Source organism: Brachypodium distachyon, chromosome 4, assembly GCF_000005505.3.
Source record: "Brachypodium distachyon strain Bd21 chromosome 4, Brachypodium_distachyon_v3.0, whole genome shotgun sequence".
In the NCBI taxonomy this organism is placed as follows: Eukaryota; Viridiplantae; Streptophyta; class Magnoliopsida; order Poales; family Poaceae; genus Brachypodium; species Brachypodium distachyon.
This window is the reverse complement of record NC_016134.3, coordinates 43,064,221-43,090,179: the sequence shown is the minus strand read 5'-3', so window position 1 is coordinate 43,090,179 and position 25,959 is coordinate 43,064,221. Positions and strand designations below refer to the sequence as shown.

The following is a 25,959-nucleotide window of genomic DNA, read 5'->3' as shown; positions in this document are numbered from 1 at the left end:
CTGCATATATTGTTAGAAAATGAAGGTTTACATGCTAAGGCCTCTAAATATCTGCTCCCCCATGGGCCATGGCATAGCTACTCTCAAATCTTCTTTTCCCAGTGACACCCAACTACCCAAGATGTAAGCAAACGACTGCGTCTGAAAACCACCTGATTTGGATGATATAAAATAGCGTGCACAGTATTTTCTTTTCCAAAAGTTAGGATTTAAAATAGCCAAAATCGACCAGCAAAGAACGGTAACCGCAACCAAAATCTACATTTAAGCTTCCTATCAAGTACTGTATCAACACTCTTTACCCAGTTGTCAAACATATTTGATATACTTCATGCTGGACGTAAGAGCCGATCATACCCATCACAAATTGCTACTGCTTCAAAGGAAAAGGAATCTGACTCCGCCTATATATACATTATTGCATCCCCTTGAAGCAGATAATTCCAAACCAAACTTCACAGCTAAAGTTTCAGCCATCGATGCACCCGCCACATGTGAAACAGGGGGCGCACCACGCACCCGGCAGCTATAAAATGTCCATTCTGGCCGGTCCCTGATAATTGCTCATGTCGCTCCCGATTCAGAAGTTGAATCATACAGTAGGCCGCATCTTAGTTTCACGAACCTATCTCATCGGGCTTTCTCCATTTCCGTGCACCCGATAGCCTTAGCATGTCAACATTCACCACTAAAAAGTTCAGATCCACCTCTTGTATACTTCCTCCGTTTGATAATTCTTGTTGAAATATTACATGTATTAAGATGCTTTTTGGAAATGGATACATCCATTTTTCAGCAAATTTGAGATAAGAATTATGGAACGGAGGGAGTAGCTTCTACGGCCTAAGAGGGTGCAGCAGGAGGTAGCTAGCTTGGTGTATGAAAATTTCGTGGAAATGGGATGCATTGGGACTGCGAGTTCAAGTTGATACACAAATATGCAATGGAATCACGACTTCAGCATGGAAGCCATGATGATCCTCCGCTTGCAAAACAGACACAATTGGACATGCTGAGGAGTAAGGAGTATTATGTAAATATATTGCGTTGTTGTCTGCTTGATTTATATCTTGCAGAAGAAGCGTTTGTCAGCTACGTTAAACTAGCGTTCTTAGATTAAAAGAATCACTTTCTTAAAGTTTGACAATTTTGACCAAATTTATAAAAAAAATCTACCAACGCTTAAAACTAATTTATAGTTTTATTAAATCCGTCATGATATACATATCTTCATAGCATACTTATTTGATATCGTAGATGTCATAGCATACTTATTTCATATCATAGATGTCAGTACATCTTTATGTAAACTTGGCCAAATGTTAATAAGTTTGACTTATGAAAAAGCTATAGAACATCTTATATTTAGGAACTGAGATAGTAGTTGGAGAAGATAAAAGTTCAAACAATGAACAGTCCACCTTCCATGGTGGAGATCCCTTCAGATACCTATTTCAATGCTAATCGTCTAGTGAGATAGTACATATTACAACAGCTTCACCAATCAAGCTAAGACTATTGAGATAATCAAGTTACAGCACAATTTGCATCACAGGGTTGCAGGGATACTATCGTCTGCTGCTGTGCTTCTTTGAAAATAAGCGCAAGTTCACAGTTTGTCGGCGCCATTCATTTATTGGGACCTAAATTAAACATGAATATTGAGTATTTATTAGAGGGATAAAAGAGGAACACAGGAAAACTTATATAGTCATTGATATGGCGAAATGCTTACAGCTGGAAATCCACCATAGTCACCAGGCTTCTGAATGTCCTTTGTCACTAAACTATTTGCTGCAAGTCGGACCTGAAAGGAAAATAAAGTTATGTTTTAACTGCAACGGTGCAACCCAAATTGGGTTTGAAGGGCCTTTGGGGGTGGGAGTATGCCGCTGAGCGACGCAGCTAGATTGTAGCGCACGATAACACAGAATTGCATTGAACTTGCAGGTAATATGGAATCAAAATAATCCAAGGCCAAAAGCACAGAGCTAAGAAAACAGCACCTTTGAAGCAATGGAAACATGATCTCGGATTGCCACCCTACCACCTAATGTTACATAGTCCCCCAACCTGTGTGCACATAATAGGACAAATCTCAAAAGGCAGTGAGGAAGGATTATAAGACACGCCTAGTAGGAATGGACACTTCACCAATGAGCTAAGGTATACGTACGTTGCAGAACCAGCAATCCCTACTTGCCCGCAAATCATGCAGCACTTTCCTATTACCACATTGTGACCTATCTGCAAGAGGGATGCCAATTCACATAAAAGGAAAGAAGATTCCAATCACTTAGACCAGGGGAAACAATACCTGAACCAGATTATCAATCTTGGTGTCATCTCCAATCAATGTGTCCCTCCAACTGTAGTTAACAAATATTGAGAATAGTTTCAGGCTTCAGCCCAGCTGCAATCGAACATATAATCGCACGGAAAGAGCTGATAGTTCAACACGTCAGGTATACTGAGATCAATTAGGGACTAGCCAACAGAAAATCTGCCTTAACTAAGCTACACATTGTCTGGACATTAGCAATCTGACTCTGAGAGCTAGCAACTGTCCAATATTGACAGAGTACATAATTTAGACAGGATTGGAAAGGTGACAAGTTACCTGCCTCTGTCAATGCATGTATTTGCACCTATCTCTACATTGTCTCCAATTCTTGCATAAAGAACCTGAGAAATACAAAGGTTTTTCGGCTTGAGCCTACATCTGATTTGATTACTGAATAGTATCACATACAAAATCTCAAATTACCACATACAGAATCATGAGTGGGTGCTACTTAGTTAACATCTGTTTGGGCAAGTATTTTTATCTTTCTCGGGACTCCTTTTTGCTACTAGATGTCATGGAACTATGTAAAAATGTCAGAATTGGCTTTTTCCTTAGCTGCAAGATGAAGCCTCTCTGATGACATAGGGTAGCATTGCACATTTGACATAAGTTTTCTTTTAAGTCTTGCAGCTCTGAACCCAATAAGGCAATAAATATTTTACTACCCTTCAATCTGGATACTACTGAGTAGTGATACACAATCTTCACAAAGAGTTAGCCCAGGAATCTAATCTCCACTGAATGATAATGGTGAGCAATGACCTGTGGTTTCTTCTTGATCTGTCCATCCTCGTCCACAAAGAAACCAAAACCTGCAACAGATACATCAACAAGGTGACGCCTACATAGCATCAGAAAGCAAGTCCTATTGTTTGACAGTAATTTATAAAGAAATATTAACCATCCACCCTAAGTGCAATGGAAAAAACAAAGGAAAATCCTAAATTTGTAAATGAGCTTTGATGTCACCAAAAATTGAGACGTGTATAAACTAGCCAAAAGGTGTACTCCCTCTGATCCTAAATTCTTGACTCAAATTTGCCCAAATATGGATGTATCTATTCCTAAAAAGCGTCTAGATACATGTAATATTTCGACAACAATTTAGGATCGGAGGGAGTAATAAACTGAAATGCTGCGACCAGCTCACAAGCTGTAACTTAGTGTTCCTTCTAGTATAAAATGTGCAAGTATCTGAAATAACGTGACTTATTGGCAGTGTTGCAGAACATGCCATTGTCCACAATTGACAAATACAAGCTCACCATCTTGACCAACGCAGGCACCATTGTGGATAGTACAAAACTCGCCCACCGAACAATTGCTCAAGACAACATTGTACCTGAACATATCAACAGCAAACTCATTTCCGGAATCAAACAGAGTTTGCTTTCCAGTGACTGTAGATCAAATCCAAAACAAAACAAAAAACGACATACCCTATCCTGGTGGAGTGCCCCACGGAGACCGAAGGCCCGATGACAGTTCCAGACCCAACAACGACTTCCTTACCAAGAACAGCACCTGAATGCACCACGGCGCCGGCCTCCACCACCGCGGTGGGGTCAACGGACGCCGCCCGGTGCATGACGCCCCCGCCGTTGCGCCACGGAACAAACTCCGCCGCCGAATCTATCCCAGCATCTGATCATTCAGGAATCAACAAGGTGATACTTACTACACATCTCACAAGCAAGTAACAGCAGAAATTTTCTGCACCAACAGAACCGCGCATCACGAGCTGGCAGTTGGTTGGCTACCGCAAGAAGTAGCGGAGACGCCGGACCCCAGGAACCGTGCGAGCCGGTCGGCGCTCCGCGTCCGCGGGAGCAGTCCTGCCGCGGCCGCGGCCGCCGCCGCCTTGGGGGTGGTTCTTCGTAGGATGGCTGCCATGGGGATTCCCCTTCCTACCGAATCCTACAAAGGTTTCGAGCAAGTGACCGGGCAGCGCGCGAAGCCGAGCTCCCCGAGGCGAGCTGCCTCGATTTCGTTCCGAGGGAGCCTGCGGCGACCGGAGGCGGAGGCGGCGACTGAGGTTGCCCTTGCCGGCGCCAAGCTAGCTAGTGCGGGGTACAGGGCCCATGGGTCGTAAGGAGCCCAAGCTCAATGCGCACATGGAACTAAATAGCCCACACTTGTTTGGTCTCTCTCTATCTCTTTCGGGTTTCGGCCCAGCCCAAATCGCTTGATTTAGATAAAGATTTGGGCTTCACCATCATCATCATCGCCAATTTTGCATGAGCATCTCCAGGCCCCTAAACAGGTCATCTATCCCGTTTTAGGAGTTTGGGGAAAAACAAACTCTTCAGCAAAGACCCTACTACAGGCCCTATTCTAGGGAGGGCCTTAGAAATATCTCTCAAGCCCCAATTCCCAGGACTCTACAGGGAGGCCCCTATTCCCTCCTCTTCCATCTACGTCAGCATCTCTCCTCTCTCCTCTTCCTGTGTCTACACACCGCCGCCCCGAACGTCGTCGCCAGCCACCGCGCCACCACCTCCGGCCCCCACGCCGCCTCCCCGCATCCCTCCGCCTCGCGACGTTGCCCGTCCTCACATCGGAGCCGCTGCGTCGCCGCCTCCCCGCCTCCCCTCATCCTGCCGCCGCCGCCATCCTCCTCACTCCTGAACGCCGCAGTCCACTGGCCTTGCCCTTGCCTTGCCGCCCAGCGCTCGTGGCCGTCTCCTCCGCGTGCCCGGCGGCGTTGGTGCCCCCCCTTTGTCCCTGCGCGTCGCCGCCCCACTCCCTTGCGCCGCCTTCGCGCGGCCCGCGATGCCGTCCCGCTCCCCTGCCGCCTCGCTCCTTTGCACCTGCGCGCTGCCGCTGGCCGCAACCCGACACCCCCCTGCGTCGCCGCCCCGCTCCTCCGTGCCTGCGCGCGGCCTAGCCTCGCTGAAGAGGAGAAGAATTTCAGTGGAGAAGAAGGAAGAAGAAAAGGAAAAGAAAAAATAAAAAGGTCGGTGGATGACAAGTAGGTCTCGCGTGTCATAAAAAGAAAAGGGGCTGACGAATAGGGGCTACTACTGAAGCTGGTTGATTTTTTTGGGATCCTAAAATTTGAGAGAAGCCCTAAAAACAGTTTAGGGACCTTGTTTTAGAAGCTCCTGTTGAAGATGCTCTAACCTTTTAATTTGGAGGAGATTCAATCAAACTTTTCAGGCAGATTAGTGGCACCTTTCTTAAAAAAGAGAGGCAGATTAGTGGCACATTCTCTCTTTCTCGTTTCAAAGCATCAAAACTGCAGGTAAAAAAATCGAAACTAAAAAAGTGCACATTTGCTTGCTCACTTTTGGAGAGGCAGAGATTAGACGAGAAAGAGACAAAGTAAAAAAAAAAGGCGATGGGAGGAATAAAGCATAACTGACCATCTTTTCGGAAGCATAAGCATATATTCTGATATTCCTCGGCCTCGCTCTTTTTCTTATTTTTGCAAGACAGGAGCAGGACGCACATATATACTCCCTCCGATTCTAAATTGTTGTCGAAATATTACATGTATCTAGATGCTTTTTAAGAATAGATACATTCATATTTGAACAAATTTGAGTCAAGAATTTAGAAGCAGAGAGAGTAGCACGGTGCCACGTAACACGTGAGTCTTAATTGCAAGAATTTTTTTAAAAGATACATCGATCCTCCACGAAATTTGCAATAACTCAACATCACGTCAAAAGTTCTTTAAAATCTCCGTGGCTTAAGCTAGGAGAGTACTTCCTTTTGAGGAACGAAATTAAAAATCTCTGTAACACCATGCCCTCGTCTCATGGCAACTCCAGCGGGCCGATCCATTTGGGTCAGACACATTCATTTGGACTGACCAAAATGGACGAAACCGTGGTCTAGCGGCGACACATTTCCATGCCTGTGCAGCTTTTTGTCCGGCGCGACCCATTCCGGCCCCCAAATCTAGGCCGGGTTTGCGTCTCCACGGACGGAGAAAACGGAGCGCCGCGCAGTCCGCTTGTCCGCTTAGGGTTGAACGCGTCAACCCTTTTCGCATTCCTGGGGCCACCCGCAGCGACCCAACAACCCACCCCCGGTCCTTTTTAATGGGACCGAGTCGACCCCATTTCCCGACCCCACCACACACCCCGTTTGCTCCCCCGAAACCCTAGCTTCCCACCGGCAAAATGGATCCACCGGCGTCTCCTTCGTCCGCCTTCTCGATGAACGAGTGCGTCGGCCGTTGTGGAGGCGTCCATCCCAGCTGGGTAGCTTTGCCAGCTGGTCGTGGATCGCGCGAGGGGGGGGGGGGAGCGTCGCACTAGGCTTGTCCCGAGGCGCGGCGGTGGCGACGCGCGCCGGGTGCCCAAGATGGAACGGAAGAGGCAGTATCGGAACTAGAGGTGATGAAGATCCAGGAGAAAGCGTCGGCCCCTCGTGCAGCGCCCCCCCCCCCCCCCCCCATCCAGATTCCGGGTTCTCGGGACCGATGAAAAAGAGGATGAGCGCCTCATCTTCTTCGCGTGCAAGGCCTCCGAGGAGCACGGCCCTAAGGATGAAGCCCGGCCAGAAAGCATTGGACGACACAGAACTCGCGCGCGCGGGGGATTGCAGCGGACCGTGCATTCGAGCTCATCCGGTACTCCGTCTTCGAGTCACCAGAGGTGCTCCGCGCGTGGACGACGACGAGCAGTATCTGCCGAGAGTGGAAAGATGGTTATATCAGGGTGAGTTGTTTTCCAAAATGGTTTACAACCCATTTAGGTATGACTACCTGCTGCGCCGGTATCAATTTGTATTTCAACGAAATGAAGCAAATCTTAAGGTTCACATTGTCTTCTTTAAAAAAAAATCCCGCTGGAGCTGCCCTCACATGAACGTGTCGAGCCCTTTTCTTCAAAAATGTTTGACACGCCACGCACACGTGTCCCGGTGTCTTTCCGTGGTCAGGGTTTGGTCGTGGGCTCGTGGCCCTCGTGGAGTATTGGGGCTTCCTCACGCAGCCTGCACGTGCGGAAAAAGGTTTGCCCCCCCCCGCGCTCCACCTGGTGCCCGTCCCAGGCACGTGGACCTCCGCCGGGCTATCTTTCGGCCAACGGTTTCCACGTAATAAAAGAGTTCCCGTCTTGCACTGGCACCCTTGTGCTTCCTTCGATTCTTAACACGCTCCCGTCCCGTTTACTGCACAAAATTACTCCTATACCGTCCTACGTGCAGTGCTCTTCTCCTCTTGTTTTCGGTCAGCGTCTTTGCTGCTGCGAGCCAGCAACCAACGGCGCCCATTTAATCGTAGCAAATCGGAGGGGGACTTCCCAATAAACAAACGAGCCGTTAGGGGGGTAATGAGCACAAGAAACTGGAAGGTGTATCATGCGTGCACAGTTGGGATATCTTAGAGCTGAGATCTATGATAACTTCAGGTCTTGAGCCTCCAGGACCAAGCAAATTGGTCCAATTGCACTGCCAGCACTTCATCCATAAAATTTGACTACTTATGTTAGTGATGCATGATCTGTACTGTATTGCACAATTAACATTTCAAAACAACGGCATATAACTTTTGTGACCATACAAGCATATTAATTGGCCGTGCATGAACATATAAACTCTAATCAAATGTGAGAAACATTGAAAGTTATAAAACATGTTCACATGCTATTAATAGTTTGCATCCGCGGATGAAAAAGTCGGAGAAGACCTTTGTCTGTGTTTGAATTTCATAAAGAAACTGCTTGACAGGAAAGCACTAAGAAGCCGATTCTATTAGCGTCTAAAAATTAAACTTATTTCTCTTGTTTTTGTTGTAACTTCTCAGCTTTGTGTTTCCTAATAATATGTTAATCTAACATGGAAGCCGGAAAAAAGGAGTACTCCCTTCGAGCATAAATAAGTGTATTTTTATGTTTGTTCTAAGTCAAATTTTTTAGTTTGACCAACATTATGAAAAGTTAACAACATATATGATATCAAATTGATATATTATGGAACTACATTTCAAAACGGATCTAATGATAATAACTTAGTGTTATAAATGTTGATATGTTAAAACTGCTCAAAGTTTAATATTTTTGACTTAGGACAAATCTAGATGTACATTTATTTCCGGACGGAAGAATTACGTCCATTAAAAAGAAGCACAGAGACCACCGGGACTTCAAAGAAATGAAGACCCAAGTCAGGCTCACGTCATCAACCAAGTCGGTTTTAGAAAAAAGTTCATCAACAAAGCCCTTAACCTTTCTCGGAAAAAAGAAAAAAAAAGCCCTTAACCTTAAGCAAGAGTAGAACATTGAAAGACGACGTGTCCCGATTAAGTCAATGAAAGATGGCATCTTTGACTGTTCAATCAACCACACAAGCATGTTCTATTTAATCTCCTGCTCTTCGAAGGAGGCCCAAATTCACAAAACATCAATCTTTTTCGAGGAACACGCACTGGCTCCCTCCACTTCCCAACCAAACCACCACCACCACGACGGAGGAAGAGGAACCATCTGGTTCCTTCCTTCCTGCAAAAGTTGTCGTCAGACCACACCACCGCCACAAGCATTTTCTTCTCCGTCGCCTTTCCTTTCTCTAATCAAAATTTCGTGGCCATTTCGTGTCTACTTGCTCCTCCTCTTCTCCCTCCCCACGACAGCGAGTGAGACGGGAGCGGCGGCAGGGATTCGGGCAGCATATTCCCAATTTCCCGCAGCGAGAAGAGAAGAGAAGAGAAGCGAGAGGGGGCGAATTTCGCTGCAGAAATCTCGCCTTCTTTTTTCTTTCTTGGGAACCCCAAGTACAAGCCACCAGGTGGCCGGCGCAGGCGTTCTTCCCCTCCACCGAGTTGGTTGGTAAGCCTGAAGCCTCCCCCGATTTGCTCCTGCGATTTCGTTTTTCCGTCATGCTTTTCTTTCCTGTCCGGCTCGACGGGAGTAGGGGGAGCGGATCTTGGGTTGGAGCTTGCGCGCGCGCATAATTGTGTTCATTCCTCTGCTTCTGTTCCCTAGTCTTGGTCCCTCCCTCCCCATTTTCTCACCAATTTAGTTTACTTGCAGTCCCTCCTGGATATCTGTGTTGTTTAGGCACATTGTTTTCTCGTGTTCCTCGCCGAATTTCGTGGAGAAAAAAGTGTGCGATCTTTGTCCTTGTTCGCCAGCCGTCAGTCAAAATCCGCCTACTGTGGTGTGTGTATTGGATGGAGAAAAAAACATTCCTTCTTTGTTTGTCTGTTTAGGTCTGTGAGATTCGTCCTTTGTCCTATTTAGTTTCGACAACTCATGTGAATTCCACGATTTATTGGCCATGTACGCTCTGCTGAATAATGGGGGGCTTTCAGTTCTTTGTTCTATGTAGCTGTGGTCCTACCAAGGCTTTAGCGAAATTCGTGGGGAAAATTTCCTCAGCTAGAGCTAGCTTTGCTTGGTAATGTCTTGAATATTAACAGTAGTTTTTTTGGTCGCTCGTAATGATTACATCCCGTCCCTTTCTCATGGAATCTGTTAACACATGTGCTTAATGTGCTCCCGTACTCTTGTCTACTTAAATTATTTTCTGTTTTCTCTCGTCTATCTATCCAATTTTCCCTCTGGGAGATATGCATAATTGTAGAGTGATATACTGATTCACCTAGCTGTCAGCATTTGCAGAGGTACAATAGATGCCTCTTGCTGTGACCTTAGACAGCATCTATGCAGAGTGGTAGTTGTATATGTATTAATGCGTGGTTATTTCATTTCGAAAGAGAAGTGTCATGCCAACATGTTCTGGGTACAATGTGGTATTGTGTGTATGCGGCAGTAGACAACAAACACTCTGCATAATATTTAGGATTCATCCTTAAGCTTGTTCAGTCAAGCACCAGTATCTGATAGATTAGCTTGATTTTTAGTTAGAAGTAAAAGATGTATATTCTAATTTCTTTACCAGCTGTTTCCTTCTTATGTCCACTTGGTGATTTCTTTAAGAAGTGGGTTTGATGTTGCGATTTTGCATGTTTACCATCTGTTCATAACGACTTCAACAGTTGCCCTCCTACAATTTTATGTTATCCTATTCTGTTAGATTATCACAATTGTTTCTTTATGCAGATCTGGGCACAGTTCTGATTTTTTTGACCGGTGCTAAAGTGCCCTCTGTGACTGCTCTGAGCAGGAATACAAGATATCACTGAGCTGGGAGCAATACTTTTGTTGTAAGAAAGGTTCCAGAAGCAGCCCTCTGGCTGTCTAATTGTATCCCTCGAAATGGAGAGGGTTAGGACTATTCTGACTCACAGATACCCATACCCGCATGAGCACTCAAGACATTTCATGATTGCTGTAATTGCTGGCTGGCTTTTCCTCATTTCATCGGATAACTTGCAAAACCTTATAATGAAATTGGACAAGAATTTTAAATGGTGGTCCATGTATGCTTGTTTGATTGGTTTCTTCTATTTCTTTTCATCACCATTTATTAGGAAGACTATCAAGCCGAACTATTCAAACTTTAGTCGTTGGTAAGCAATCTCTGGAGTCTGTGAAAAGATAAACTTTAAGTAAAACAAGGTGTATCGGTTCCCTGAGGCTGATTCTTACTGCAGGTATATTGCTTGGATATTCTTGGCAGCATTATACCATCTCCCCAGTTTTCAGTCAATGGGGTTGGATTTGAGGATGAACCTTTCCCTCTTCCTCACAATTTATATTTCCTCTCTAATTTTCTTGATCGTCTTCCATGTCATATTTCTTGGACTCTGGTATTTGGGGCTTGTTTCTCGCATGGCAGAGAAAAAGCCGGAGATGCTTACTATAATCCAAAATTGTGCAGTAAGTTTCTTGACATAAAATGGTACAAGTGTATGTCTATTCGCCTATCTTGTGCTTTATCTAAGATTTGCATTTTCTGTCACATCACAGGTTATAAGTATAGCGTGCTGTGTATTTTACAGCCACTGTGGTAACAGGACTGTTTCAAGAGATAAATCTACTGATCGTAGAACTGCTAGCTGGGTTGCATTTTCACTCTGGAGAAAGCAAAATGATGACAACACACTGATTTCAAAGCTTTTGCGTATGCATAAGTTCAAAGACCAGATCTGCTCGTCCTGGTTTGCTCCAGTTGGCTCTGCTAGTGATTACCCACTTCTTTCAAAATGGGCCATCTATGGAGAAGTTCGTATGTTTCACCTTCTGTTTGTGTCTGGACATCTCTTTTTTCTTTATTGGTGTATTCTTATATTCACTGTTTGCTCCAGTTAGCCTCCAATGGATCCGAACACTCCAACATCATTTCACCTGTCTACTCCCTGTGGGCTACATTCATTGGTCTTTACATGGCCAATTATGTTGTGGAGCGGTCGACTGGGTATGTCAACTATCTGAACCTATCGATCTGGTATCCGTAGAAAAGAACTTATGATGATGAAAAGAAAATGAAATATACTATTGATGGTCCCTCCACAAAATGGTAATGATTGTTGGAGAAATTTGGGGAAATCCAAAAAGTGTTATATTCGTTTTGTTACCTATTAGTCACATGAATATGCTTTAGTGGAATAACATGGTGTGAGGGGGTAAGATCTCAGGTCATTACTTCCTTATTAGGGTACTTGGGAATTGGACAGGATGGTGATCACCTTATTTGTCTATTATCTAGGAGATAACTAAATAGCCCAAAACAAATTTGCCCACTATAATTGTATATTGCTTGAAGTATAATATAAACTGAACATTGTTTGTTTGTATGTTCAGTATTGGACTCGTTCAATATCTTTGTTTCCTGTACAGATGGGCTCTAACTCATCCTTTAACAATTTCGGAGTATGAGAGACTGAAGAGACTGTTGAAACCGGAGTTTGAGGACATGGTTCCTTGGTACTCTGGGTATGTTATTGGTCACACATCAGCTCTTATTATCCACTTTATGCTGTAAAAATGTTTGACTATTTACTGATATGTTCTGCAGGACCTCAACTGATTTATTTAAAACTGTTTTCGACCTCATGGTATCAGTGACACTCTTTGTTGGTCGATTTGACATGCGTATGATGCAGGTACATGATGTGAAATTTCAAGCCTCCTGTTCTCATTTTGTTTTGATTTTTGCTTCCCTCAGTTTTTCTTTGTCTCAGGATGCCCTTCTTTCCAGAGTTCTGTTCTTCTGCTTTAAAGTGTTTTCACATTGTAGCTTATTGTTTTGTTAAGGAAACAATTGATATTTTTTTTCCTAACCCAACCAGGCTGCTATGAACAAAACTCCAGATGAATCTAAGAGCAGCGACCTTTTATACGATCATCTTGATGGAAAAGACGAACTTTGGTTTGACTTCATTGCAGATACTGGCGATGGTGGCAACTCTACATATGCTATAGCACGTTTACTTGCTCAACCTTCTTTAGTCATTAAATCTGATGATTCCAGGCTTACATTCCCCCGAGGAGAACTACTACTTATTGGTGGAGACCTTGCGTATGTTGCAGACTTTGATCATACATTTACATTATTATCAAGTTCAATCGATACTTTCTGATTAATGATCGGTATTTTTTTGCTTGTGGTATGCTTGATTCTTCACAAGTTGCATTCCTTGAAGCCTTATATTCAGCTTGTTATGCTGGATTTGGAGTTTTCCATGTTGATCCTAGATTGGGAAATTTATAGCAATGCCACTAGTCGACTCTGGAACTATTAGTGTGCCATTTTCTCCTATTTATGAAAATGCCACAGCTCTGTTAGCATTTCTTCTCCTTTTGCCATTCAGAGGTGTTACCGTCTTTCTGATCAAAGCCTTTTGACTGGTCTGGTTGAATTTGTGAAGGGATAATAAGTCTTAAATACCCTTGGTAGAATGCCGGGCTGCTGAGCGTTTGTCCTGGCGTGGTCACTGATGATGTTGCTTGCAGTGTTGCAGAGCTCCTTGTAATATCCTTGTACCTTGCCCGCAGCACTGAAATCAATCAGATTAAGGAAATCGGTGGAATTTAATCCTACAGGCCAATCACGAAGCAACATCCAGAAGACGGCAGGTTCGTTCAGTTCTTCCTTGGTGGTACCTGGAAGCATGTGCTGCAACTGATGGCTCCTTGGTATGGAGCCGGATGCGCTGCGGCAAGCAGGCCACCGCAGAGGGACACAGCCTCAGTGCCATACCTGCAAGAACCTTCTGTTTAAGAATTTGTTAAACCCCAATCAGAATCACTTGTTCCAAAATCTGCATACATACGTAGGTAGAAACAAAGGAGCTCGAAGAATCGATTGATCATCGATGGATGCGTACCAGCAAGGGTGAACGAGGAGCCTAGGTCCATATGTCTCTTGAGGAGGAATTTTCAGAACCCAAATAGCCTAGGCCAGTCAAAGGCATTGACCAGACGGTAACACCTCTGCATGGAAAAAACGAAAGAGAAACTAACGAAAAGCAGTGCCATTTTCATAAATAGCAAAAAAGAGCAGTGGCACACTTACAGTTCGAGAATCGACTGGTGATATTGTGATAAATTCTGCTAGATTAAATCCTTCAGAAAGATGGTGATTGTTCCTTTCTCTTGCAGGTATCCAAATCCGTCCTCGTTTTCCTATGAGCGGCGTTTTTTCTCTCCATTTGAGGATGCTCTCAAGCCTCCTGCTTGGTATAAGCCTGAACATATAGCATTAGAGAAACCTGAACTTCCCCTTGGAGTTTCTGAGCTCAGGAAGTATCGCGGACCACAGTGTTTTTTGATTCCTGGGAACCATGGTAAATATTACTTATTTGTGATCTTGCACTGTACTTGTTTATGCCATTTATATATCCTGTCTTTCCTTCCTTTCCCAACAGTGTCACTATTTTTTTTTTGCCAAGATGCCTTGGCATGGGAGAAGTTAAACTGTATATATTTGTAAGACATTATTGTTGATTGACGTATATAAATAAGAGTGAAAAAACCTGCACTGTTTTGAGCAGATTGGTTTGATGGACTGCACACATTCATGAGGTATATCTGTCATAAAAGCTGGCTTGGTGGGTGGTTTCTACCTCAGAAGAGGAGTTATTTTGCATTAAAGCTTCCAAATGGATGGTGGGTTTTTGGCCTTGATCAAGCTCTTCATGGTGACATTGATGTGTACCAGTTCAAGTTTTTTGCAGAGTTGTGTCGAGAGAAGGTAACTATATCCTCTCAATTTCATTGTATCAGAAAGTTCTTCTAGTGGCAAGTGCTATGGTTTTCATTTGTTAATTCGATGACTTAATAGTAATACATTGGTAGATAATTTTGAGCAGTGCTAGTAGATCTTGTTATCTTAAGCAGAAAACTATGCACGCTTCCTTTATCATGTAACTTATGCATTAGGATTTACCACATGTTGATTTTCGTAGTGATTAGTATCACCGGAACTTATGCAGGTTGGCGAAAGTGATTCTGTAATTGTTATAACTCATGAGCCAAATTGGCTTCTCGACTGGTACTGGGGTGATAAAACTGGAAAAAATGTAACATATTTAATATGCGAGTACCTGAAGGGAAGATGCAAACTGCGGATGGCTGGCGACCTGCACCATTATATGCGCCATTCTTGCGTCGAGTCCAAAGAACCAGTACATGTACACCACTTGCTTGTAAATGGCTGTGGTGGAGCGTTTTTGCATCCAACACATGTCTTTGAAAACTTCAAGGAATGCTATGGGAACAAGTATGAAACAAAGGCTACATATCCTTCTTATGATGACTCTAGCAAGGTATGGTAGACTCCTACCTTTCTTTTTGTATTTTTTTTTACTGAAACCTTTCTTTGAGTTCATCATGTAACAGGGTTGTTCTTGGAATGGTTTTTACTTGTTGCCAACTGAATTTTATCTTTTGTTTGTCCCTCCAGATTGCACTTGGTAATATTTTGAAATTCCGAAGAAAAAATTGGCAATTTGATGTCATTGGTGGTTTCGTGTACTTCGTATTGGTTTTCTCAATGTTTCCACAGGTGAGAGACTAGATTATATTTATTAAGTGTAGTTCCTAGAAAATTACCGTTCAGTTATTTGGTTAAGGTGATGACTTATGGCTTTAAAAATTATAACTTGTCATGTAAATTATGAATTCCATGGAAATGATTGTCCTCCGATGGAAGAACTGACAAAACGTTGCAAGATTTCTTCTTCGTAGTTCAAGTTCATCAATGTTTATGCTGTCTTAACATTGCCATTGAACAGGACAGAGTTGTGTAGAATATTTTTAGAACACTAGGCGATGCTGGTATCCATTATATTGATATTTATAGTTTTTGTGTTAACTCATTAAGATTTAAGGAAGTCAGGGTTTGATTATTCATATGATCAGACCATTCCGACTTTCCAAGCCTAACTCCAAGGGGGTCTTAATATATTCTCAGGCTTTGTCCAGTAGGTTTGTACATTGTTAGAACCGTTGTCTATACGTAGCTCTCTGCAGTCTGCACAAGTAAATTCTGTTCCATCAAATTTTGCAACAAACAAGCAGGGCCAAATTATACGTTCAGATGATGAATATGCATGGCCCATGTAAAACTACAAACATGAGGGACAATATTACCACATTATGGATATTACAGTAGTGCTAACCGTTTCTTAGTTTTTATCTTTTGTGGCCTGACATAAGTATGATGCTCTGATTCAGTGTGACTCGTTTCGTATCTTACATGAAGACTCCTGGGGTGACCGTGTGAGTAGTTTCTTCATTGCAATGTGGAATGCTGTTTTTGAGATTCTTGAGCGGTCTTATGTATCCCTAGCCGGTGTTGTTACTCTGTTGATGGTATCATTTTTCTTTGTACCCACAAAACTATCACGTAGAAGACGTGCTTTGCTTGGGTTTCTTCATGCTTCTGCTCATATAACTTCGGCGGTCCTACTGATGCTGCTTATGGAACTGGGTATTGAGATATGCATCCGCAACCATCTATTAGCAACATCAGGTTTGTGTTTCATGTTTCGTTCTGTATGCATCATCTCTTGATTATCTTGTTATGTTCCATCATCGTGAATCCTTGAAAGTTATCAGTTGTAAGTATAACAACCGTACGTTCTCTTTTGGATTAAGAAGTAAAGTGTGAGTTTCACCACATTTTTCCATGGCAGTCAGTTTCTCTAATAATTTAATCCATACGGTCTTGGACATGTCCATCCACAAAGTGATTTGAAGAAAAATGACATAATATTAGCTGATTGTTCTGTGTCATCTCTCATGTGTGAGTCCAGAATGGTGAACTAATTTACAACAGCTGTGTTGTCTGTTGACACATTTATTTTAAGACAATGTACTTCGAGTGCTGTTTAATGTTTTGCTGATTTATTTCATGAGTGTCCCTTTTCTATTCCTCTCATCGTTACCCACAATGTGAAAATATGTTGGATTACTCAATTGCAGGCTACCATACCCTCTATGAATGGTACCGCAAGGCGGAAAGTGAACATTTTCCTGATCCCACGGGCCTTCGCGCTCGTCTGGAACAGTGGACTTTTGGGCTTTATCCTGCGTGTATTAAGTACCTTATGTCTGCGTTTGACATCCCAGAGGTTATCCTTTGAACCATAGTAAGAGCACCTCTTCTTCTAGTGGTCTGCCATTTTTCACCGCCATTTCTGTTTCAGGTCATGGCAGTAACTAGAAACACAATCTGCAGAAAAGGAATAGAGTCCCTTCCTCGTGGAGGTGCCATCATCTACTATGTCTCCGTGTTCTTGTACTTCTGGGTCTTGTCGACCCCAGTTGTGTCAATGGTATTTGGGAGCTACTTATACATATGCATAAACTGGTTCCATATTCATTTCGACGAGGCCTTTTCCTCCCTGCGCATAGCAAACTATAAGGCGTTCACGCGGTTCCACATCAAGAAAAATGGAGACCTTGAGGTCTTCACCCTGGCTGTGGACAAGGTAATTTCTTTGCAGGTTTGACTTACAATGTCTGCTCTTACCATACCCGATATGCTCGTTTGTAGCTCTCCAGGCTTATCTTTCCTATATATCCTGCAATGTGTCTCACATATATTTTCGATAAATAGGTGCCGAAGGACTGGATGCTGGATCCAGACTGGGATATGGAGACCACGGATCCATTACAGATGAGCCACAGCAGGAGGTTCCCGAGCAAATGGCGAGCCGCCTCCGGGTGGTCGGATCCCACCAGTGTGGTGCGGGTTGTCGACCAGTTTGTCATCCCACGGACACCTACAGATCCTTTCATCGCAGATTTTGATACGTGATGAACCTGTAGCTGTAGGCCATGCTGTTGTAAACTTGTAATGTACAGTGTAGTTTTTACCCTGTCCCATCTCCTTGGGAAGGCTGTACAGTAACATGAGATATCTTACTTCACACGACATGGAACAAGAGGAGAAATGGAAAATCAGCACAACGGTGGATGCTGTAGATCTGTTCTGAAATGAGACATTGATGATTTTCTAGCTTGGTTGTATTTCGTGTTTGTTTGACGGAAGCAACAATGGTGCTCATGAAACGGTGACATGCTGGTTGCTGCCTGCGCTGTCGTCCTTGGCGAAACAGAGGCGTTGCCGTCTGCCGTTTCTGCTTGCATCAGTTTTAGGTACATGCAGATGGAGTGGCTTAATTTGTGGAAATATTAAGAAAAGATAAAGCACATTCAACAACCAGATGAACGGTCACAAAGCAGTCCGATTAAGACGTCCGGACGTCTGATGGGAAGAGTTTCCCAATACATCAAGACACACCTTGACTTGAATATGAATAATAGCAGGCACAAGATAACAACACAGTAATCACTGCTTCATGAGTATCAAGGATAAATTCATTCATAAACTGTTGCGCTTCATAAGAGGGTGTTTGGTTTAGCTTAATTCGTGGCTTTAGATTTTTGGCTTATAAATCAAAACGCTATTTTGGCTTTGACTGTTGGCTTATACCATCATCTCCAGTCAAAAAAGCCAGAAAGCTAAAGCCAAAAAAGCACATATAAAAGATGTTTTAAAGCCAAAAACCAAAAGCCAAAAGTTAAGCCTGACCAAACACCCCCTAAGAGACACACAGCATCAACAGACATGTAAGTTCTAAGATAAGTGCAAACCGAGCCCCTATTCTGTCTCGCTCCAAAAACACAGTATCATGAAAATATATCTTTCAGCTATCTATACTGCCAGACACTAACAGCTACTAGCGCTACAGCTTCAGTCTTCTGCTGGTAGACTCAAATTGGAATGGCAAGATTTTTCACCAGCTGCTGCAGCAGTAGAGTTGCTGCCACTATCAGTTGCAACTTGGTTCGGTGCTCCCATCAGAGTTCATCTCCATTTTCACCATACCGTTTTTACCACTTCTGAGCTTGTCAAGTGCTCGCAACAATGATGAACCAAGGATCGCTTGCAGTTTTGACTTGTCCATTGTATTCAAATCTGTAACACTCAAATCAAGTGAAATCTTCTCTGTAGGCACACCATTGTCTGATGGATCTTGTTGAGTGATTACATCAGTCAAATCAACTGACATCTCTGTTGGTGCACCATTGTCTGATGGATCTTGTTGGGTGATTACATCAGTCGATTTTGAGCAATTTGGCTCGTTCATGTTTACTTCACAGGGTTTCTCTGTATGTATCTTCACAACAGTAGGACACGTTAAGATTTCACCATCCTCCCCTGCATCAGTGTCTACAGATGCAGGTTCATTTAGGTCAATGATAAGCTTGTTTCCACCAGTTTCAACAGGGATAGGTTTAGTTTCACCCACACCATTCCCTTGGAGCTCCTTTCCAGAACTAACAGTATCATCATCTTTTCCAAAAGATGGGCGCACAAGCTTTCTTCTCTTCACTTTTCCAGTAATGTCATTTCCTAGATTTTTATTCAGCTTCTCTGTTTCGCTGCGCCTCTTGAAGTTCAACAAGGGAAGATGTGTGCTCTCTTCTTGTCCTTCTAGTCCACTTGGCAGGTTTAGCTCAGCAGGAGGATAGGGCCTGTCAATAACCTGTTCATTGACCCACTTTTGACCAACATCCTCTGTAGGAGCTCTATCCTTGCTACTCCATTGTTTTGTTCTCTGAGAAAGTGAATAAAGCAATTGATTGAGTGATGGTCCAGTAACTTCTTGAGATGGTAGTTGTGGCTTCAGTGATAAACGAGAAAACACACTTTTTTGTGGACGCTGACCGCTAACTGTTGTGGTGCTTTCATACGGTAGATCTGACATGTATTGTCCGATATCATTTCCAAAACCCGGTGAGCCTGAAGCATCACGAGTAAAACCATGTTTCAGTTGTTCATTCTCAAAGTCTTCAGCACAATCAGGGATTTGGGTGTACTCTGTAGAACTTTCTTTCTGTTGACTTATTGATGATGCTCCAGGAACTTCAAGGTAAGAGGGAATTCCCTGTTGAATTAATTTTGGAGGTGTAAGGGATTTTGCCCTGATTAAATGCTGATGCTCAGATGCATAAATCTCTTTGCATTGGTTGCAGTGGATATCAAAATCATCTTTCCAGTTAGCATTGCCTTGTGAATTTGCCATAGAAAGATGAGGATGTGAAGGGACATACGGAGTTGAAATCAAATAGCTCCTGTCTTCACCAGTTGGAACCTGAGTTCTATATCGAGCAGATAGCAAACTACTGCCAACACATGATTGCTCAGTAGACAATCTAACTCCATCAGTTGGGCCTTGAGTCATGCACCCAGAAGATAAATTATTGTGTGGATAGTCACAAGATAACGGATATGACCGATTTGCAACAAAATGATCTTGGTGGTATCTAGTTGTTTGAGAGCAAGGAGCAGACACTTGAGTTGCAATGCCATCTACTGTTGAAACATCTCGGAGATATTCACTACTGTGATAAGGTAATTTCATTTGGTCATGATGGCTGTGACTTTGGAATCCAGAATGTTTAGTTGCCAAGGGCATTGACATATTTGGCTCTGTCTCAAAACTAGGTGGTACAATTGGGTTCTTGCTCGTTGAAGCAGAGTAGTTTGTTTCATCAGTTGAGTTCTTGAGAGTACTTGGGGCGGTCAAAGTGTGTAATTGATCAGCAGAAAAAGGAGAAATATTTGAGGTCAAACTCCTTTTGTCAGGTCTCCCTCCACTGCAGTGCTTTTTTTCCAAATTAGCACCTATTGAATAATTGCAAATAGGGTACTCTACCCTCTTCTTCTCAAACAACCCATATAGCTGGACAACCTGCAAATGAAAAAAGAGATTACAAGTCATAACATTGTGACCAGAAAGTTCATGAATTTTAGAATTTTTGTATCGAAGCAGACCTGCTGGTAGGAAAGGTCAAAGTAGAACTTTTTTGAGAAATAGTAGTTCTCTTCTATGGCAGGAAAAAATTCATCTTCTCTGAGTGGTCTGCACTTCCAAACAATATTGAAGCAAACCTAAGGGAAAACACAAAACCAAATGAGTAACTTGTATCATAGTTATTTATAATCAGCAAGTGGTGCCCAAAATACATGAAAAGCAACAGTTTCCCACAAACGACTCTTGTAGACAAGTTCACCATACTCTTCATCAGCATGACCACCATTACACGTATTCATACGGTTAAACGATTTGCTAGTAGTAAATGCAGTTTTTCAACAACCCCCATATGGTAGTAAATGCATCATGCCCACCTGCTCTTTAGAATCTTATTTGAAATGAAAAAGGCAATTCCATTTCACAAATCATTGGACCACTACACTGAGTTTTCTAAGTCCAAGCATGTAACCGTAACAGATCCATAAAATGGCAGATTAATGAAGAGGCATATGACAGAGCAGATTACCTGCGCAGGGTACGTGCGCCCATTCGACCGAAATGCAGCTCTGTTAATATTCATTCCGCCATCAGAGGTAGCTTCAAAGACTCCGTAAAGTTTACGCTCAGTATAGTCAAAGAGAAACAAAGGCATCCCTTGCTTGACATCTGTCACAAAGGGCTCATACTCTGGAGGAAGCCCAAAAACATTGGTGCGAAAGCACTGCTCCCTTGTCTCACTGTTGGACATGAAGATCGCGCCCGCCATGTTGGCCCCTTGTCTGAAAGAGCACCTGGGCAACTCGGGCCGCATCCTAGCCTTGTAACATGCACATGCGAAATAGATTAGAAACAAGTCTCGTCCAAAATCATAAACTTTGGCTGCAGTGGAGTGTTTGATAAACAACACTATGGACCATATTAGAATGCGCATTCATGGTATTTTTGCCAAAGATGGAACTTTGCAGGGAAAGTTTAAAACATGTGTAATATCATACCAACTGAAGCGGGAATCCAGATGACAGCCAGAGAAACAAAATAGGAAGGCATAAAGACACAATAAGTTTCTTTTCCTCCATGGGAATGTAGAAAATAAAAGAAACAAGAAGAACAGGCAGAGGTGATCCAGAGAAGTACATTGGCCAGTTCATGATGGCCATAGAAGTTCAGTACTTCAGTGATGCAGATTGATCCAAGAGAAATACCAGCAGACAAACGAGGGGGCAGAGGCCAAGAACAGTAGTGTGGCCAAAAGTAGGGCTTGCACACATCGTATAAATGAGGGCAATCATATCCTGCTGGATTCGTACGCGTCTTATGAATGAAGGCAATCATCCCCTGCTGGATTTGCACACATCCTATGAATGAAGGCATGTCCCTTTCTTTCAAAAAAAGGAAGCAGCGCCGACTCTCACTTACTGCTTCGCGCCACTGGTCCCTTTCTTTAAAAAAAGGAACCAGCGCCGACTGTCACTTACCGCTTCGCAACCACTGGTCCCTTTCTTTTTAAAAAAAGGAACCAGCGCCGACTCTCACTTACCGCTTCGCGCCACTGCTCCTTTTCTTTCAAAGAAAGGAACCAGCGCTGACTCTCACTTACCGCTTCGCGCCACTGGTCCCTTTCTTCAGAGCCGTTCATCGTTCATCTGATGGTCTACATTGCCCCAGAGTCACTATACCAAATCCGACAACGTTGCTTTTCAGCTTTTATCACCTTCACCTGTTGCTTTTACTTTCTACTGAATGCAAGGCTATAAAGCCAGTGAACTCGGGCTCGATCCCCATCTCTCCCTTGTAAGGTTAAACCCTAGCCACCATATTGTTCATATGGCTTTGGCTCTAGCCACAGTATAACCGAAAATAGCTCCTTTCCTATCGATCTTACTTCTCCACTTGTGTTCTGACAGTCCAGATACACTTGTTCTGACAGTCCAGATATACTTGGGTCCTGTCAAGGCAATCATCTCAACCTGGAAAAAAAATTCGTGTGCGTGCGCAAAGATAGATTACTGGCATAGTACAGCAAGCCCTCGTCAGAGTAACAACGGACCCAGTCCACCAGATGTCTCCATCGAACCAAGATTAAAAAAATTCAGATCGAAAACCCGGAGGTAAAAACGCGACCATGCGTGGATCCAAATTGACTGGCCGATAACCCCGGGGCCGAACAAGAACAAGAAAATCGGCCGACGAACTAGCAAAGCAGGGCATCCTATATCCCCCCAAAAAAGTTCCCTTTCGGCCAATCATCTACCATGGAACGCCGCCACGCCACGCCATGCCATGGTGAACTTGCAAATAGGAAGGGGGTGGGGTAGGCGAGAGCATACGTGCTGCGCTTCACCGCGCCGGCGTCGGGGACGAAGTTGCTGCGGCGGCGGCGGCGGCGATGGTTTGGATATCTTACGGGCTGGAGAGGACTAAAGATCGTCGTCGGCGGCGGTGGCGGCGGCGGCGGCGCGATCGATTTGAGATGGGAGGAGCGGATGGATGGCGAACCGCTCCGGGTTCCAAATTTGCAATGGGGGTTTCTTTCGGGGTTCTGATCCGGGATTTATACGTATCTCGTTTGGGTTTCGGAGAAAGCACAGGGGTCGGCGTCCGTCCGTTCGTCGCTGTCTATCTGCTGCTGCCTCGCCGCCGCTTTGCCGCGTGCGTGTCGTGCGATATGGACGTGGAGCAGACTGAGGCCACCACCACAGTCCACAGTACGGCCCGCTACACGGGTCAGATGGGCCGGCTCTGTCTACGTAGGGTCAACCGCCGGTGGACCTCGTTTAGCAGGGACGGTAGACGTGGTCCATGTGCTGCAAGCTGGCACCTGGTCAAAATTTTTTTTTTTTTTGAGGACAGCACCTGGTCAATTTCATGATTTGATTTCTGAGATTTTCACTAACGAAAAAAAAAAGGTTCATTGCTGAGGCTACTGGGAATGCTATGCTATCATTCGATTTCCGTGGACTCCCTGAAGGAAAATTGATCCTTAGGCTACTGGGATGTTGTCACACAATTTTCAAGGTTTCTCAAACAAGGGCATGACCAACGAATGTGGAGTATGGGCATCGACAACATATATAGAGAGAGCGATAGAGTACCCGGAAACAAAGACATGGAGGGAATAAGCACAGGAAAATGGAAACGATAAACCTGTTTGGGATAAGTGCATTTCTTTTTGAATTAAATACCGGTCCATCCATAAAATTTACACCTTTTCCAAGCAGGGGCTAAGAGGTAAATTTTTTATATGGAAATAGTAGGTCAAAAGACATACTGCAATTTATTAATAGATTAAGAGGTAAATTTAGTCGTCTAGTGAAAAGATGACGGAAGTTGTTGAGTATTTTTTGTAAAGCGTATTCACTTCCTCGAAAAAAAAGGTATTAAAAGTCTCCCCAGTTTGAGTCAATCTTAATTTCATTACAACTCGCATTATTTTTTGCGAATTGCAATGAAAGATTGGAAGGACTATGAAACTTTTAAAGGAAATAATCGGTTGCACATGCAGTAATTACACCCTTTATTAAAAGGACGTGGTTATTTCTAAGTCGCCTGTTTTGCTATCGTTGAATTAATATCCGATGGCTACAGGGGCGGAGCTGCATAGGCCCCACCTGATGCACAGGCATCAAGGTAAAAAAATGTTTTTAATGTTAACTATGTGTTTAATAAGGCTAATGCATCAAGTTGAGTAGAAAGTGTGCGTCAGGTTGACCACTGTTCCAATCCGCCCCTAGATGGCTAATATGTCGATTGATCTCAAATTAAAAAACAGGCAACTTATCAATAGCAAAACCGTTATTAAAAAGAGAAACACATTTCTTTCGAAGTAGGAAAAAATATGCATAGAAGAAGCAACCTCGAGGGATCATTTAAAGGACAACTTGCTGAAGGTGCTCCATTTTACTGAATAAGAAGTTGATGAGTATTTAAAATGAGCACAGAGCAAACCCACACTCTGCACATGTTCCCTTTGCCTTTTGCTTGACTCCACAACACTGCCTCGCCCACTCTGAGCAAACATTTTTTTTCCCCAATGGTTCCACGATTAGTCTTTTTTTGTCTGTTTGCATAGGATCGAGAGGCATCAGGAACATTCGTCCAGCTTGGGACCTTTTTTCATGGTTAGCATGCTTCATTATATGTTCCTCAACATGTGCTGGAAGGGTTTGTAGTTCATTTTGAATCCCTTCCAATCCCCTTGGTTTTGACGTGAGAACCAACGAGGCCTAATTGTTTTTGATCCCTTGGACCACTGGGGATGCTACAATTTGATTTCTCTCCCCCAAAACCAATAGGCTTGATGGCCCTCGAGCACTGACTTACTATTGCGTCATCAAGCTAAGAAATCATCATCACCCCACCTTGGAGAGTGGTGGTTACTCATTCTTGCCCTGACGTACGGCTGACCACTGCTAAGTCCATAGGACGTCACGGTCGGTGATAAACCAAAGGGAGGCCGGGGCGCCAGGCAGCATCAAGCTTACTACCGAGATGCATGGAGTATTGGACACCGTGAGCATATAGAGCGACAGGTCACGGGAAACAGAGATCGATGGAGGGAAGCATGAGTGAATGGAACTGAGATGAGAGCAGAGGAGCATCAAGCTAGGGCATAGATCCAGTACTACTGAGAGGTGAATTAAATGAGGGTGGTGGGGAAGTTGTTGGCTGTTTGGTGCAAAACATCATTGTTCATGTCTTTAAAAAAAAAAGGACTCAGAAATCTATCAAGTTTGAGCGAAGGGGGTCATCTCACTAGAAAGTTTAATTTGACAAATTGCCATGAGATCAGAATAAGGACTAAAGACTATATGAAACTTAAAAAATAATTCAGATGGCCTTTTTTTCATTTAAATGTGTCTCGATACAGTTTTATTGTATTTCCTGTTAGAAACTACAGTACAATTTTGTAATTTAAAAGGTAGGTAGTACATAGACTTAATGTGTGCATTACACCGATGGACCGATGTACCCGTACCATTGCTTTACACGATTTTATGGAAACGCGCGCGCAACATGCAACCATTTAAAACGAGAGCAAGCAAGCGCATGCTAGAAGCTGGCTTTGTCTGCCTTTGCTCATTGAAGCCATTCATTTATTTATTTTTTGGAACAAGGAGCAAGCTTCCGATTTCATTGAAATCAAATAGTTCAGATCACATCCAGTGAGGTTCCGCAAAGGAAATAAAAGAGCCGCCAGAAACCCCTGGACGACCAACAACTTGAGAACTCCTACGATTTCTATTACAGGTTCATCAATAAACCAAATTCCGTCAAACAGACCACAAACAGCATCAAAGAGTAACAGTTTTTGTCATCATGCATGCATATTGGTGTGGTAGGATTGGGATGCATCCAGAAGTTGCACGTCCGGGTGTCGTGAGGCATCGGCTCCGACAATACCTCGGCACCAATTTGTGCTCCAGCGCCTTGGCCCTGCTGGAAACAGCATCGCGTCCGGTCAGTGGGTGACATCAACCACAAC

At 43.6% G+C, this 25,959-nt stretch overlaps 3 protein-coding genes across 7 annotated transcripts; 1 reads left to right on the top strand and 2 right to left on the bottom strand.

Annotated features, from left to right (window-relative positions):
* Positions 1–1,290: 1,290 nt before the first annotated feature.
* Positions 1,291–4,453, bottom strand: LOC100842378 (probable UDP-3-O-acylglucosamine N-acyltransferase 2, mitochondrial). Its single transcript, XM_003576800.4, has 10 exons — positions 4,108–4,453; positions 3,787–3,991; positions 3,613–3,689; positions 3,110–3,159; positions 2,621–2,685; positions 2,318–2,369; positions 2,177–2,247; positions 2,007–2,073; positions 1,736–1,807; positions 1,291–1,643 (listed from the first exon to the last, which is right to left on the bottom strand). Exons 1-10 carry the CDS (start codon positions 4,238–4,240, stop codon positions 1,569–1,571), a joined length of 867 nt encoding a protein of 288 aa, XP_003576848.1. The 5' UTR covers positions 4,241–4,453; the 3' UTR covers positions 1,291–1,568.
* A 4,253-nt stretch (positions 4,454–8,706) lies between these two features.
* LOC100842069 lies at positions 8,707–17,679 on the top strand. Of its 3 annotated transcripts, none has more exons than XM_024463322.1 (16): positions 8,707–9,126; positions 10,427–10,772; positions 10,857–11,082; positions 11,173–11,427; positions 11,511–11,620; positions 12,043–12,138; positions 12,221–12,308; positions 12,495–12,724; positions 13,807–13,991; positions 14,199–14,398; positions 14,640–14,972; positions 15,110–15,211; positions 15,883–16,180; positions 16,633–16,781; positions 16,857–17,141; positions 17,270–17,679. In XM_024463322.1, the coding sequence occupies exons 2-16, from the start codon at positions 10,519–10,521 to the stop codon at positions 17,468–17,470; spliced, it is 3,012 nt and encodes a 1,003-aa protein (XP_024319090.1). In that variant the 5' UTR covers positions 8,707–9,126; positions 10,427–10,518; the 3' UTR covers positions 17,471–17,679. The 3 variants fall into 3 exon arrangements, with proteins under 3 accessions (XP_024319090.1, XP_010238512.1, XP_010238513.1); XM_010240210.3 differs by having other exon boundaries at positions 10,363–10,772; XM_010240211.3 differs by having other exon boundaries at positions 10,363–10,772; positions 11,173–11,431; positions 11,515–11,620.
* Positions 17,680–17,957: 278 nt separating this feature from the next.
* On the bottom strand, positions 17,958–23,123 carry LOC100841770. 3 transcript variants are annotated; one of them, XM_010240209.3, is made up of 4 exons: positions 22,805–23,123; positions 21,004–21,294; positions 20,498–20,614; positions 17,958–20,414 (listed from the first exon to the last, which is right to left on the bottom strand). In XM_010240209.3, the coding sequence occupies exons 2-4, from the start codon at positions 21,286–21,288 to the stop codon at positions 18,489–18,491; spliced, it is 2,328 nt and encodes a 775-aa protein (XP_010238511.1). In that variant the 5' UTR covers positions 21,289–21,294; positions 22,805–23,123; the 3' UTR covers positions 17,958–18,488. The 3 variants fall into 3 exon arrangements, with proteins under 3 accessions (XP_010238511.1, XP_014757580.1, XP_024319091.1); XM_014902094.2 differs by having other exon boundaries at positions 21,004–21,289; XM_024463323.1 differs by lacking the exon at positions 22,805–23,123 and having other exon boundaries at positions 21,004–22,766.
* Between the last annotated feature and the right edge of the window lie 2,836 nt (positions 23,124–25,959).